Below are 16,692 nucleotides of genomic sequence, written 5' to 3'. Positions count from 1 at the left end.
CAATAATGGACTCTCAATCTTCATCCTCTGCAACTCTTCAAAAATCATATTCTTTCCTTGGGATGTTATCTGAGAGGAAGAAGCACAAGCTTTATTAGGTGCAACACAAGGCAGGTACCTTCAGAGCATCTGGCTCAGCAAAGTACACTTGCTCGCCCCACTTGATTCCAGTCCACAGGTCGTATATCTGCGCGGCTATGTGGCTGAGCGGGAGATAACTGACTATAGATTCCTGCTGGACCTCTGCAGGTTGCATATCTCCTGCTCTGCTGCAATGTGCTGATGTCCAAGTTATCTGTTTAAATAAATAATAAAACACGTTAGGTATGATGGTTTGTTTGTTGGTATTTTTGTGTTGGTTTTTTTTTTATTTTTTCCTTTTAACACAAACTAAGGATCCTCATGCTGTGCTAATGTAACTATGAAGAATCTGTGCTCACAGAATTTGCTGAAGACATTGCAATCTTTGACAACACACCAGACTGTTAGTTCCCTGGGGGACACTCAGTCAAAAGCAAGATGAACACGGCAGCAACATAGACTTGCAGATAACGTAAGTAAACGCAATCTTTCTCCTGCCTGCCTGGGCTCTGAATACCACCAGCTCCCAGCCCTAGTGACACACCGAGCAGGGCAGCCACGGGCTGGATGGACAAGGAATAAATTGATCTGTCCCTTCTTTTGCAGCACTCCTACTGTGCATACTTTCCTGTCAAGCTGGCACTTTTCACCACTGCTACGTCTATACGTTTAGCTGAAAAAGAACAATAAATACTCAGTGATCAGTGAGCTCCAAGGACATTTCAGTATCAGCAACAAGCTCATTGTCTTGGAGTAACCATCCCCTGGCCAAGCACTGAGGAAGACAGCAGCTGTATTCTGCTCCTCTGGGATCCTCTGGTGTATTCACCGTGGGGGTTCACAAATGACAGCCCCCCCCCCCCCCCCCTTGAGTGGGACTCCATAGGTGAATATTTTTGAAGATGTGCTGCTTGACTTCTTAGTGAAACTGGATGATGCTTCCCTCCCTTCTTCCCAATTCCTAATTTATCTCAGAAGATGCAGTCCAGGGATGCTAAATATGCATGTCTTCATTATCAGAACATAGCATATGGAAGACCCACAAATATATGTGATGGTATATCTTTTCCCTCCCCCCTCAATTGCGCACAGCAAAAAAAACCCACCAAAAATCCAGTAACACACAAAAAACCCGAACCCATCCATCCCCGACCCCCCAAAAAAACACCAAAACCCTGAAGAGGAACAGCTCTTTCCCAGAGGAGTCTAATCTAAAATGGGGAGGGCAGGACACAGCAGTGAAGAGATACAAATCACATGCAGTATTGCTGTCACACTACATTCCTGCCAGCTCCTTTTCTTTGTACGGTACAAGTGTACATTTGGTCTAAGGAAACACAGATTCTGAGAGGTTTTCAAGGAGCAGCATGCTGTCAGGCCGGGCCACTCCAAGTTCAGACGGCAGCACTGGACAAGTGGCTATGGGGGACGAACAGAGCAGGCAGGATGGGATGTTTTTGAGATGTGGCTGTATCGATTGCTTACCCTTGTCCCCCCCAAGCCTCCCAGCCGCAGGCACACTCGCAGCAGAGCTGTGCGGGGGGCACACACAACTGATTCAGCACTGGTTTTGCACAGGGACAGTACCAAACATCTTTTGACTAAAGAAGGCAGCAGCACAGCCACAGGCAAGGCATGTTTTCCACTGTTCGTCAACATAAAAATAGCCTGATTGTGATCAGCAGCCAGGAATAGTTTGGCAGCTAACGTGGAAATGACACCAGACCCCTCTGAGATGGAAGAGCATAGGATGTGCAATGTCAGATCAGTCTTTTTGTCTACCACATCCACTGTGTTCTGCCTCCAGACACCACTGTACCGTTTCCCTACGTCTGGGCGAATTGCTCCTCACAGTGTGCACATCTGCAATAGTTTCTGCTTTATTTTGAGAGGAGAGGCCACAGCTTAGATCAGCCTTTTCACAGATTGTCTGTGTGTTCAGAAAGGCTCCCTGCTTTCCACTCCTGCTCAGCCACCCTAAAAAACTAACAACATAAAACCCCAAAAAACCTGCACTACAGATCTTTGCTAGCAGACCTCTGCAGAAAGTCCTTTTTGCAGACGACTTTGCTCTTCTCTGTCACTGGGAAATTTTCTGTTCACAGCAATGCAGGTGGGGCTATTCCAGTACCAGCACTGTGCACTAGAGTTGTACTGTCCTCCAGTGAAAGATGTAGAAACCCAAGTCTAGTAATACAATATCGCCAACCAAAGCAAAAAACCCCACACATTCACCCCCATTTTAATAAAATTTGCGAAAGCAGCCTATCAAGCTGTTCTGATAGATGATGTATATGATTTGCTTGTTTTAAGATGACTGTGACATCACCTGAGAGACCTTATGCCACTCCATGAATTCTCTTTATGAATATATGCATTATATCTCAAGAAAACCAGTGAATAATAACAAACTGTTCAGCCTTGTGAAATGCTAGTTTGAATGGAGTTTCATTCTTTTACCTTGCTTATACTTCACTGGAAATTGCTGACTGCGTTTTGAATATTGCTTTGTAGTATGCTACCCATGTTGCAAAAGCAAAAGCATTTCAAGGCTCTAGTACGTACATGTAATTTCAAAACACAGAAATAAATCTCCGCATACTTTGCTATCTTTATGGTAAAGGAAGAGCCTAAAGTACATACATTGTCATGACTCAGCATAGCTCCTTTTGGCTTCCCAGTTGTTCCGGATGTGTATATTAGTACACAGCATTGATTTGGCTTTTGGGAGTTAATAATATCATCCAAAGTAGAATCAGATACGTCATCTCCCAATTCCAGAAACTCTTCCATCTAGAATATGTAACAGAAAAGATAGGATAGAAAATGCTCCTTACAAGTGGGAAAAATGCAGTACCTTACCAGTCTCAAAAATGGCAGGAACCTTCAGTGCCTGGCTCTGAACGTGTTTCCCAAGCAGGTTTCCCCCGCCCACATTAGATATATGGCAAGGCCAGCTCAGAACGTTACGTGTGAACTGCACACAGGCTGTCCTAAACTGTGCTGCCATGAGGCTTTTCAGTGTCTAAGGGAATAGTAATACTATTCCTCCGCCAAGATGGATACTATGGAAAAGTCACAGAGGCTAAAATTCTGTTACTATCTCACACTATCACAATGATTTTTAATCTCATTTAAAATAATCTGGATGTACCATTTTTTTAAGTCAGAGTACACTTGTGACATTGCATCTACAATGCCTTGTCCTCTATATAAATACAAATATAAATCTAAGCAATTGGATGAAAAGTTTCTTTGCAAAAGCATCATTATCTAGATGTGTGAATGTCTGCCCAAATTATCTGCTATTTTATAGCAAACAGAGCAAACAGATGCTGGTCACAACTTCCATTCAAATTTGGCTCAATCTAGAATGAGCAAAACCTTTTATGATGCTGGACTTTTGTGCTGCACAAATTGGCCCAGCAGAATGCTGAACCTGATCTTCTATATTAGATTGGTTGCTTCCAGATACTTCTACTGCCTGCACCTGATACACTGCCGAGTGTACCGTTGATTTCTATGCTAATCGAAAACCAGTGTATAACAACATTTTTTAAGAAAGCCAATAATCAAACAGTCAGTTTCCCATGGGAATCAGATGATTGACACTGTGCTACAGAACTGTGTTATTCAAACACAAAATGCAGCACCTCCACTCCTCAGTGGTTCCTCAGAGATCTATCTAGGGCCACCCAGCAGCGAAGGGGTGATGCAAAGGGCAGCAGAGGTGAAAAAGGAGAGGATGTGCTTGAGTTCATCGTTTCCTTCAGACCTCTGCCATTGCCAGTGGGCTACTAAGGCTACAATGGTTAGCCTCTGTGGCACCTAGACTTCCCCTTCTTGGGTGGCAAGGCTACCCTAAGGATCCCTCATCAGTTTTATGCTTTCTTGCAACAAACCACATCTCTGAAAAGAGATGAAGCAGCTCTGTAGCAAACAGAGGCTTTGTCACAGCCTATCCCTTCCCAACAGAACGTGGCTGCATCAATCTCACGAGCTCCTGGAAAGTCTGGAGATGCCCAGGATGTAATTGTTTGTGTGTGACTTAGCAGTTGTTCCTGTTTTCCTGACCCTGCTGTCTTCTCAAACTAGAATGCATTAATCACTGCACATCTGTTGTCTAGGCTTTGTTTACTGAACAGGACCCGCAACAGACAGTGTGCCCATTCCACAGAGCATGAAAGGTACAAAAAGCCAGTCACACACGCTACTGACTTTGCATTTGCCTTCTGGAAACATGCACTCATCAGTGAACCAGGGCTCTGCCTTTACTGCAGCAACTGCTCATTACAGGTTAGCTGTCAACTTGCAACACAAATCCCTTTTATCACGTCATGTGGTTTGGGTGGTTTGTTTTACATCAAACCTAATAAACAAACATTTCTGCCTTCGGTGATTTGACCTCTGAGTTTTCCTCTAGCAACATAAACTATGGCAACTGTCAGACACTCTCACAGCTGCCCTTCTCCATTGGGAAAACGTGTCCAACGTGACACCTGAACAGGGGGTTGTCAAGTGTATCAGTTCTCGGGTATTCAGGTTTCAGCAACTGAATGGTGTTCTGGAATTCATTTCTAGTACTCCCTCTTCTTACTAAGAAATATAAATAGTAAGGTCTTCTTTGTATTAATTTTTTTATTGTACTGAGATGCAAGGCACACTCTACACCAGTATGTATGGCAGTGTAACGGTACCTGTTTATTACTAGAGAGTTACATTACATTGCTATGCCACATAGCAAAAGAAGGTATGATTAAAACAAGTGCAGAAGACTTTTCTTGTGTACCCCTCAGATTATAAAACCCACAAATATTTTAGAATACTTATATGCTGCTATCTTCATTATTTTCCCCAGTTGAAGTTTTTCAGCCTAAAATCTGACAATCTGTAGTCCACTTAAAATGCTAATTTTTGTATTCTTATTACTTAACTAGTTTCAATTATATTTTCAAAATATATTGGAATAACATGTTTATAAAAATCTGTTCTGCTTCAAGTCCTCATATTTCTTAAAAGCTGGACTTCTACCACTCAGTCCTTTGTCCCTTTTTCTGCTTTATTTTTATCATGTGACACAAAGCAAACTCTCCATGTGGTCCATAGTTATTTCTCTCCGCTTGTTGCCTGTGACCAGAAGTATTTGGTGCAAACAAAATGTGATTATCATCTGTAAAAGCACAAGTGTTTTCATGTTCTTGGATCCGCTGTAACTAACCACAATTCAGTTTTCACTAGCACCAGTGGACAACTGTTACTGTAGCTGTTCTGAGAGCGCACAGTCCCACCTGAAGCCTACAGGGGCTTCATTAACCCAGTCAAGTAAAAAGCCAAGAAGACCCAAGACAGACAGTTAAGCAATGTAGCTCTAATTTTAAGTTAAACAGAAAAAGCTGGTGAACCTTTTGAATGTGCTTGCTGGAACACAAGGTAAACATCCTACAGATTACACATAGTAGAAATTCATCAAATAAATAATATCCCATGAATTGTAACTCTGTTTTAGCATTCACATACCGTATACAAATTTGGATGTCTCTCTGGAATGGAATCCTTATATAGCACAACGGCTTTCAAGCGTGGCAAGCGATTCCAGATCTGTTGGATTTTTAAAAACAAATTTATTATTTATTACTTATATCTTGTGAAGTTTTTTTCCCATTAAAATACTGCCAAAACTGTAATGGCTTGGCAGTCACAAGAAACCCCGTTGCCCTCTACCCTCAAATATTCTCCCCTAAACTTACAACTAGCTCAACAAGGAGTGGAGGGGGGGAAGGAGGGGAAAAAAAGATGCTATAGAGTCTGCTCTAGAAAACCTGTTTTCAGTCAAAAGATGGGGGAAAAAATAGTACAGTAGAAATGGCTCCTCGGCATCCTCTCTTGTGACACACCAAAGGGCACATCAATGAACAGTCTAGGTCAGGCTAGAAGCTGATCTGAGCTGCTGTGGTTACTGATACAGATGGAGCACATCCCTCAGCAGCACCTTTTGTTAAACTGCTGAAGAAATTCCTACCTCCTTAAAGAAACAAAAGAGAAAGCTATATGCACTTTCTAAGAATAAATAAAAACATGAGACTGCGGGGCTTACAGGCCGACAGCAATACTGCTGCTTTCGGCAGCTCGCCCTCCACTTTGCGTGGCTGCAGACAGCATCTGTCACACCCACCCCTGCGGGACCCGAGCCCCACACGTGCCTTTGAATTAATCACATTGTGAACGGACTTGATCAGCCTGCCAGCAGCACAAAAGCGGTGCCTTGATGGTCACCATTACGTATATACTGTTCAGATCACAACTGAAATGTTATTATTTCGGTCTTAGGTTCTTCCTGAAAAAAACAAAAGCTTCTAAAATCTCTCAGCTGGATTAAGCAGTGCTGGCCAGAGCTGTCTTGTCTTTTTCTAGATAGAAATGTGTGTTAATCAAAGCCCTTGAGCTCAATTTACAGTCTCTCTGCATGTCCATGTCAGCACAGCACAGCTTTCAGTCCACGACACTGCAGGGCTTCCTGACTGTGCTTTTCCAGAATACTTACAAAAATCTCTCTTCCTCCAAATCACATGAAAAACAGAACAACAAAATGCAAAGTAATTAATATATAACCTATATGATGTGCACGTGAAAAAATCCCACAGACATTTTCTCTCTGGCAGGTGCAATGTTTTTGGCAGAAAACTCCACCATGGGCCCTCCACTCCACCCCCCTGCTTCAGCAACTGCAGCTGGTGCCAGTGCAACAACTCGTCTCCAGCCACAGCCCCCTGCACCCACCAGGGTGACCCTTGCCCAGGAGCAGGGCTGTGCCCCCTCCCCCACTCACACAACTGGGACCTTCCGCCAAATGGTCCTTCCACCTGCACGGACCCGCTCAGAGCTGCCACGGCCTGTCAGAACTGTGACCGTTCCTTAGAGACTCCTTGTCTCTCACAGGAACCTCTCCCACCAACCCCCAGCACCAGCGGAGACCTGGAGCTGGAAGGGACCCACAGGGACGGCGGGGCCCAGCTCCCTGTGCCAGGCAGGGCAGCCTAGCGCCAACCCAGCACCGCACACTGCCCGCTGCCCGCCGGCTCCAGGGCTCCAGCTGCTGCCACCAGCTCCAGCCACTGCCACCAGCTCCAGCCACTGCCCACTGCCACCGGCTCCAGCCACTGCCCACTGCCACCGGCTCCAGCCACTACCCACTGCCACCGGCTCCAGCCACTGCCACCAGCTCCAGCCACTGCCCACTGCCACCAGCTCCAGCCACTGCCACCAGCTCCAGCCACTGCCCACTGCCGCTGGCTCAGGCGTTTCGGGCTGCAGCTGCCCGTTTGTACTGAGGCAGGACCAATGGGATCCAGTGTACACTGGGACAGGGCCCAGTCTGTACTGGGAGGGGCCTAGCAAAGAGCAGTAAACTGAACAGCCTTTATGGTTAATACTACAAGCAGGAAAAGATGACACTTTGGGAAGACGAAATTCTGGACGCTATAATCTCTAATATTTAAACGGCAGGCCTTTCCAAACTGGCATCACCATAACCTCTTCCACATACGTGATCTGCGCTTTCCCAAAGAGAATCAGGTGGTGACATTATAAAGGCAGGATCTTTATAAAGAGTGGGGGGGTTCTCCAGGTGGGCTTGCAGTGCCCCAGCCCGTGAGCTCTGCTGGAGAGAACCAGAAGCGCCAAGGTGCCAGCCACCGGCACTGCAAGGAGCAGGGCTGCACGGCTCCCAACGGCCCAAACACCAGGCAGCAGAGTTCCCACCAGGAACATGGAAGGGTTCACAACAGAGATGGTGAATATGGTATTCGGGACCTATACAGCATCAAGAAATGGGAAAATTTTGGCTTTTCAGTAACCATTTGGCCATGTTATACCTGCATTATCTTGTCCAATTGTTTCCGGTTTTCCACAACCATGATATTGGTTTTGCTGTCATGAGCAATGTAGTGGCAGGCCTCGGGAGAACTGGTTGTATATATTCCTGTGACAATTCCTCTGCAGAAATAGATACACATAGAACATATATTTATATACATACACATACATATACATGCACTTAGTATCAAAACAAATAATAATCAAGGATTAAATGAAAGCTGAAAGAGTACGACTATGTGCAAGTAAACAGCAGCACGGCTGTCATGTTTATTTCAAGTATTCAGATATACATTAATATCCATCAATATCTCTGATATACGCACACGGTAAAAATTAATCTCTGACCTCTGTGCAGCAGAAGATGCCACAGGCTAGGAGTCAGCATTTTGACGCACTGAAGGCTATGTGAGAATTAGCTCAGGAAGTGGTAAAACACCCACTTATGTCCTCCTGCTGTTCAAGCTGCACAGTTTGAATTTCACTGGCACAGCAACAGCTTAAGAGGTAAAATCCAAATTGTATAAACAGGTATCAGTCAGTATTTATCTGTCACTTCATCTACTTGAACGTATCTTGCTGTAGACAAACATAACGTATAAAACTGGGAGTCTCATCTGTTTCCCACATCTTCCAGTGATAAGATACTGTACAAAAGCTTCTGTGTGACTGTCACAGTTATGTCCATAGCAAACAGGCTCGATTTCTAAGTGTCTGGACTATCTCAGACATACTGAAAGCTATGAGACTCCAGCAGGTTGGTGAACATGCTGATCAGCTGCAGCACAACTTCCAAGACAAGACAACAAATACTGATTTGCTATATTTCCAGACCTAGCAAAACAGAAATCCCAAATCCCTCACAAAATCAAGTCAAAAAGTCTTACCCAGCAAAAACAGCTCCAACAGCTGAGATGAACCATTCTGGAGAATTAAATCCAAGGATTGATACGCTGTGAAATCGTTCTAGACCAAGCTTAAAAAATAATAAGCATAAGGTTGTATGATATAGGCACATTGGAGAAAACCATACAGCATTAAACATAGACACAATATAAAGCATGGGAAGTTTTGATATACTTCTTATTTCAGTATTGCCAAGACATGTCCATGCACATCTCTGTGTTGGTATCCAGGCAAACCCAGTATTTATCAGCAATTCACGTGATGCAAACTTTCCACTACCTGCTGTAGTCGGGCTGAGCTCTGCTGCCCTGAAGGGCCCAAAACGTTTCAATATGAACAAAAGCGTGAGTACTAATCTTACCCTTTATTTCGTCTGTTTCAAAATCTGTCCTTATCTTGCCAAATTCAGTGCAGCTTTCACCTGTTTTTCTTTTTTTTTTAATCTTCAGGCCTTATACTGATCTTTGTACTCATGCCCCTTCAAGACAGTGCAACACAGCAGCTCCTCACTTGCAGTCAAGTTCACTTGACAGCAGTGTTATCTCTTCGACCAAAACCAATTTTCATTGTTGTCATTTCAATAAAGAATGTGACTACTGACCTTCAATTAATTGGGAAAAGCCTTTTATATTGGTTTTGGTGGGTGGTTTATTTATTTATTGTTTTGTTTTGGGATTTTTTAAGGAAACAAAGAAAAAAAAAGGAACTGATTTTGTTTCCTGTACCTACCTTCAAGAAGCTCTTGGCTGCTTTCCTGGAGAGGCAGTAATACTCTGAAAAAGTTATCTTCTCCCATTTTCCATCCTTTTTGCTGGCCAAAGCATTAAGAGATCCATATTTTTCTAGACTCTCCTTGAACATCTGATGAACTGTTATGGGAGTCTGTGGACACGAGTTATCTATTCGCAGCCTGACTCTGCCGTCAGCAAAGGAAGTCCACAGAGACTCTGGGAAGTAAAGCATTATCGTCAAGGAATTCTGTCGTTGGAAAAACACTGTGTGACTGTGTACCGAGACAAGGGGATTGATAAAGATGCAGGACCAAGCACAACTCTGGCACTTCCCACCCTTTGAGAGGAGGGCTTTACCATTTTATAACTACCACCAAATATGCCATGCAGAAAGGGAAATCTTTATTTCTTACGCTTCTTTGTGCATTTTGAATAAAATGCCATCATACAGAATGATGCTGATCTGTGTGTTACAGGCACACCACCAATCCCAGCAGATTCTGTTAGCCCACACTCAGCCCTGCACAACCCACTGCCCTTGAGCTAATGGAGGAGCTGGTGAATCAGAAGGCTACAGAGATCTGAAAGATCCGAAACTTCCACCCCTGTTCAGCACTCAAGCTCCTTTTGTTTGCAGCTCTTTCCTCCCTCCTTCCCCTCCAGCTATTCTCCTTCATCCTGCCCCTGTTCCCCACTACTCCGCACAGGTTTTTTGCTTGGTCATCTGCCCTGTGTCTAGTACGTACATCCACTTCACTCCTGTCCTGCCCTATTTCCACATCATCTTTCACCTTCTTCTGCTCTTGCCTTCCTCACCCTCTGTTTCTGTCACCCACTTTTTTAGCCCTGTATTTTTCCTCCCCTTCCTTGACAGGACACAGGCACAGAGGAACCACTACCATCACCTGGCTCTCACGGCTGGTGCCAAAGGCTGGAGCAGTCCCTGGCATTCACCAGGAATGACGCTCAGAGACTCTACTTGGCTCTTGCAAACCCAGCAAGAAGCAGGCTGAGTATAAATACACTCCTTAGAGAATGTAGGCGTTAGTAAGTTGGCAAAATTTAGATGAATTCCCACAAGGAAGACAAAAAGACACCCATGACTCCCCAACCAACAAGTCAGTTCCCATACTTCTGAACCAAATAGTACAAGAACATTTTAAGGACATTTTTGCCTTAGATTTACTTTCATAAATTTAGAAGTATTTTTACCATAAACTTAAAAAAGATATATATTCTATAGAGAGCTCGTGGAAAAATTCACATCAAAGACCTTAGGTTTGTCAGAAATTTTGTCAGAAAATACAACTTTTTGAAGTTTCTGATACAAGTTAATAATCACGATTGTTTTTACTACACCTACGGAAAGCAAAACCTGTATAGAAAGCTCAGCTAGTATCTATACTGTTTCCTGGTACCTCAGTGGCTGAAAAGAACAGTTCTGGAGTGCTCAAAATACAACACGTTTCACATCCCTCTCAAATGCTGTTCCTCTAGGTACTTCATAGTGGGCCCCCAAACTACCTCTGAGCATTTCTGGCAATGCAGGAACTCATCAGCCAGCGCTGGATCCACACGCGCGCTTCAGAACACGCTTGCAGCCTCACTCAGCTCATGTCTACAATCTGCACAGAGAACCAGAGGCATGGCCAGCTATTGTAAGCTCACAAGTGTACATAAAGAAAAAAGCCAAACTCAACTTTCTCTTGTAGCAAAAAAAAATTCATTCCTTAGCAGTGCAGAATAGCTCATGCACAGTCAGCTGGTAAATGAAGAAACACCAAAACAAGCCTATTCTGCTGCCAGTACTCCGTGAAACTATTTCTGAAGATTTCACTGCCCCATGCTATTTCCTAGCATGTGCAGAGTATTTGGGGGGGGTGTGGGGGTGTGGTGGAAATTCACCTTTTTATCCCCTCCCAGGTAAGGAGATAAAACCCCTGGTACAGAAAGTGAACGGAGCAGCCAGGCTGTGATGTGTTTCCATCCAGGATTAATGGCCCTGGCTCACATTATGTTCCATTCACCATCCTGACTCACAGTCTTGCATTTGTTCTCTTGACAAACAAAGTAATAATGACAGCAATAAATACAAATAAAGCTGCTTTATCTCCTTGTGCCTTCATCTTCTCGTATGTAAATTGCATATAATGATTTTCAAAACATAGGTGTGGAGCTTTGCTTCGGTCACTGGAGGAAGGGCATCAAATCCAGACAGTTTAGAAAATAAGTATCTATAACAGATTCTAGGTAATAAACAGCCTTTATCGAAGTGTAAACAAATCTGTTATGAGTAGGTGTTTCTGCACTTAACCCCAACCCTGGTGTGGAAAGGACGAGCGAGCGATAAGGGCTCTGAGAGAAGCTGGCATTAATTGAAATGCTTATTTTCTGCAGTGACACACCAAAGCCCAGATGAAAAACTCTGTGTCATGTTCTGGCTTCTAAACCAACGAGGCTGGCAGGGATTGCAGGTGTGACTGGGCACAGGTGGGTGACTGCTCTGTTCAAAACAAAATCATACCATAAAGAGCTAAAATACATTCTATTCCATTTATTATTAAAAACGCTCTTGAACAAATAGTATCTGTCTTCACAGGAACTGAAAATATTAGCAACATTTCTACAACATTACAGAAGTTGCATAATTACTACCTTTTCACTGCAGATGTACAATAGATAACAGAATAGCTTCTATAGAGTGAAAATCAATCAAATCATTGCATTATCTATACACAGAAACCAAAAATGTACTTTGAAACTTTTGCTTTTCCTTATACAGTTCTTTCTGGTGTCAAAAAGGTATCTTTGACAAAGAGTAAGAACAGAATCAGTTTCACGGAGACTCAGTAAATCACTTTAATAATACACAATATATACTGCAAAGGACTATCAACTTGAATGACCATTCAATGTCTATTCTTGCATTTATTTGCAGGTAGAACTTAAATCTAAAACCAGTTTCCAAATCTGAATAAACCAAATAACCCTGAAGATCTAATTATTCTGTCCTATAGAATTCGTAAAAATGGCACAACATGAACATACTCTGCTGTCAGTTTGCGGAGGGATTTTGAGCAGAGCTCATCCTTCTCCGGCAGAGCCTGGGGAGGAATGGCTTGCTAAATACTGAATGAATAGATTATAAACTTTGGGAAAAGCAAAACAGCGAGCTGTGCCTCACTAGCATCTGAAAGTCAAACTGCAATGTCCAGGCTGGAAATTAACTCTAGCACCTGAAACCAAAGTGGAAATCGCAATAGAGATCCTTTAAATACATGATTAGCATTGGTACATTATACACCTGTAAGTTTACAGAGAGCATAAGAAAAAAACTAAAACAGCATTCCAGCTCAAAGTACTCAATGCCACTGCAAACAAACAGGAATATTTGTTGCTTCCCTCTTTCTTCCAGTAACTCCTATCACCTGCATTATTCTTTGTACCCAAAATGCTTTTTTCATTCACTACTATGTGATCTTGGCTCGTGTCCTTCATATGATGAAGGTCAGAGATGGTGAGAAAAGATTTGCTCCTGAATAAGACTATTTTGTCAGATAGAACAAGAAACGGCAGAGATTTCATTGAGATAGGTAGTCTTGACTGTCACTGTTTGAGCCTCTTCAAGTGTTCCCCCTCCGTGTCATTCTCTCCAAGGCCAAATTCCCTGATCAGATTAAATTTTCCATGATTCACTGTTTTTGCTGCTGAAGGACGAGATGGCGCAGAGTAGTCTCATAACATACAGTATGTAACAGGGTGACGGTACTGCAGTTTGTCTTAGGAACTGCTCTAAGCACAGCTGTTCTAAATATTTTGTATTTTAGGTGTACAGTTTTTCCACTAAAGTCTAGTTTTTCAACAAGAAACTTTACAGGAGAAGAGAAAAAAAGTTAAAAGCTTTGTTTACCACTTAAACACCTGGAGAGTTTCCAGTTATCTTTTACAATATAATCCTAGACTTGTGAACCATTTACACGTGAATACTGATTTATAAAAGCACATTTGTTATTTAATTATTTTCTACCAAGTCTGAAATAACATACAACATAAACACATTACAATTTTTGTATTTTTATTAGCCAATTGTTATTCCTTTCCGCTATGTATGACTGAACAGTTGTGGCATAGTACAGGCTGGCTGTCCCAGCCCAGATATCAAAAATTACTTTAAACAGACAAAGTAAGTGCGAGTCCTTCTGGTTTTTTTCTCTCCATGAATAATCCAGCTGGCTGAAATTGCTGGACCTCTGGGATGCATGAAGGAGACTGTGTACTAGTTTAAAAAAAAATAAAAGGAGGAAAAAACACTAATCCTACAGTTTAAAGCTAATATATGAATGAAACCTCCTCTCTCTTCACTATCTGACCTGCAAATATCCTGGTGACTGCCAGAATGGAATTTGGGAATGTAAATGAATCCTGATGTTTATGGAAGAACAACTCCCGGAGCCGATAAAATGCAAAAGAACCAAGGTCACCTTTCAGACAGGTAAGCAGGTGGGCTGTGGAATGGCCCTGCCACACGACCTGAGCAACTCTAAGTGGTATTCCACATATGTGATGCCAAAACGGCACAGAGTAACTGCTCAGAGATGCATTGTGTCTTTAAGCAGCAACGGTATTTATTTCGTGCAACGTTAGGGAGCTAGCCGGTTTGCACCGGACAAACTAACTCCAAAGATTTCAGTGAAAAGTTAGGTATTTTACACAGTTTTCATAAGAGGTTACAACATCTTTACATGCATACTCATTTGATTTTGACACCTAATCATTCCGTTCACAATAGGTGGGATCTAGGTGGAGCAGACCTTTCAATTTTCTTTGCTCAATGATTTCCTGACTTGATGGTCTCCTTATCTCCTTCAGGTGCCCACCTTTTCTTTTCTAATTATTCAGAGTACATTCCTTTCTGAACACAAACAGAGCATCACCCAGAGCATTGTACCAAACTCATCCTGACTAATCTTTTTATTTTAAGACCTTGTTCTGTTTCAGATGTGCCCTGGGAAGCAGGAGCAAAAGCAGTAATTTAACTTCTGCTGGAAAGTGATTCAGATTTAACTCGCAAAACAGAATCTTGATTATATGCCAGTTCCTGCAAAACATCACTCTGCTCTAATGATGAGAGAAGGTATTCTGGCCTTTGCTGGAGGCGTTTCTGCCTGACAGTCATCATCCCAGATTCCACTGCCATGATGCCATCACATTCTGCTGACAACACAAAGACATCATTCCTCCTCTCACCTACTATTTTTTACTTTTCTTCAAGATGTCTGTGGCCCCAAAAGCTTAACTTCTTTTTAGTAAAAGGTAGAGTTGAGTACACACAGGTTGGAGTCTGAGAGCTTGGCATCTGTGTCAAGCTTCCCCTTGTGCCAATGAGCAGATTAAAGAGAAGCAGAGAACTGGATTTCAAGTGAACCTGAAGTATCAGCCAGAAGACATACATAGCGATTCTTTAAAAAGAAAAAAAAAATAGAAACCAGCTTCCTGTTGCTTGCCTTACCACAGCTAGGGAAGAGAAGGGTTTTCTGCTCTATTGCCACTTTTCCACCACAAACATGTAACTTTAAACTCTCAGACAGAAAAGACTGAATGAGTAGTGGAAATATTTTTAAATCAGCCAAAACACACACAAATATTTCAGTTAATGGAAACTTGTTGGAGGAAAAAGGAACATTTATGAATTGCAATAAAATATACTGCTCTTCACATCAATAAACTACTACCACTGCGGGTCAGAGATATCCTCCAAAGAATGCCTCTAGAAGCTGACGCAGAGGGAGTGGTACATCAGGATGAGTACAAAATAAGCTTCATAACAATACTGACGCTTCTGAAACTGATTACGAGGCACCCAAATGGAAGCATGTGGAGGGTGCAATCAGGAGGAAACATCACTACAGAAACGTTGCCCAGGCACGCAGAAATGGAAAGTCAACACTCAGTTGGAACTGAAATTGGTGAGTGATATGAAGAGCCACAAGAAGGGCTTCTACAGGTACGCTGGCAGACAAAAGGAGAGCCAGGGATCTCATGGGCAACTTACTGATGTAAGACATGGAAGGGTCGACGTACTCAATGCCTTCTTCACCTCAGTCTTTACCGACAAGATCAGCTTCCTGGGTTTCTGTGCTTAGTGGCAGGTGAGAAGTTTGACCTACAACATTAGAGGAAGATTGAGGTAGGGACCGCTTAGGCAAACTGGACACATACAAAAATGTCAATGGGCCCAGATGGGACACTTCAGTATACCCTGAGGGACCAGGCCAGAGTCATTGCTGCTCTCCAGAGTCTTTGAAAAAGCATGGCAATATGGCAAGTCCCCACGATAGGAAAAGGGCAAATGTCACACCTGTCTTCAAAAAGGGGAAGAAAAGAGGATTCAAATAACAAAAGGCCAGGCTCACCACAGTCTATGGAAAGGCAGACTCTCCAACAAACAGAACAAACTCTCCTAGAAATCATGTTGAGCTATATAATGGTGACTGAGACCAGCCAGAATGGCCAGACTTGATTCAGCCTTGGTAAATCCAACCCAACTGCCTTCTGTGATGAAATGACTGGCTCCGAGATGGGGAGAGCAGTGGCATGTTGTTTACTTCACCTTTAAGAAGCTCTTTAACAAGGTCTCCCCTGGCATTTTTGCAAGGTTTAGACCGGATGGAGTTGGAGTTACAGGTGGATAAAAAATTGGCAGGACAATTAGTCTTCGAGAACAGTGGTCAACATTTCTAAGTCCAGCTTGCAGTCAATTACAAGTGACATTCCTCAGGGGTTAGTCCTGAGAACGACACTGTTTAATGACAGCATTATTGTCTTGGACAACAGAATGCACCCTCACCAGCTTCAAAGAGGACACCAAACTTGGGGAATCAGCCAACACACCAAAAGGCAGGGCTGCTGTTCAGATGGACATTGACAAACTGGAAGAATGGGCTGACATACACCTCCAAGCTCGACAAGGGTGAATATAAGTCTTGCACTTGGCATCGGACTAACCCCCTGCAACAGCACAGACTGGATGCCAGCTGGCTCAGCAGAAACTCCCCTGTGGTTCCCGGTGGACAAGATGAATGCAAGTCAGTGGAGATAAAGG

The 16,692-nt window shown here is 43.1% G+C and overlaps 1 protein-coding gene across 1 annotated transcript in view; it reads right to left on the bottom strand.

Moving 5' to 3' along the window:
• ACSBG1 (acyl-CoA synthetase bubblegum family member 1) overlaps positions 1-16,692 on the bottom strand; it is a 110,858-nt gene that overhangs the window by 79,836 nt on the left and 14,330 nt on the right. The window contains exons 3-8 of the mRNA XM_080396355.1: positions 9,589-9,806; positions 8,841-8,929; positions 7,953-8,073; positions 5,599-5,679; positions 2,725-2,874; positions 119-295 (exon numbers count right to left, since the gene is read on the bottom strand). Coding sequence (XP_080252481.1) covers positions 119-295; positions 2,725-2,874; positions 5,599-5,679; positions 7,953-8,073; positions 8,841-8,929; positions 9,589-9,806 — 836 coding nt within the window. The remainder of the gene's footprint in view (positions 1-118; positions 296-2,724; positions 2,875-5,598; positions 5,680-7,952; positions 8,074-8,840; positions 8,930-9,588; positions 9,807-16,692) is intronic.

This window comes from Falco punctatus, assembly GCF_963210335.1.
Source record: "Falco punctatus genome assembly, chromosome: 7".
In the NCBI taxonomy this organism is placed as follows: Eukaryota; Metazoa; Chordata; class Aves; order Falconiformes; family Falconidae; genus Falco; species Falco punctatus.
The sequence above is the reverse complement of the archived record's forward strand: the minus strand, read 5'-3'. Positions and strand labels throughout refer to the sequence as shown.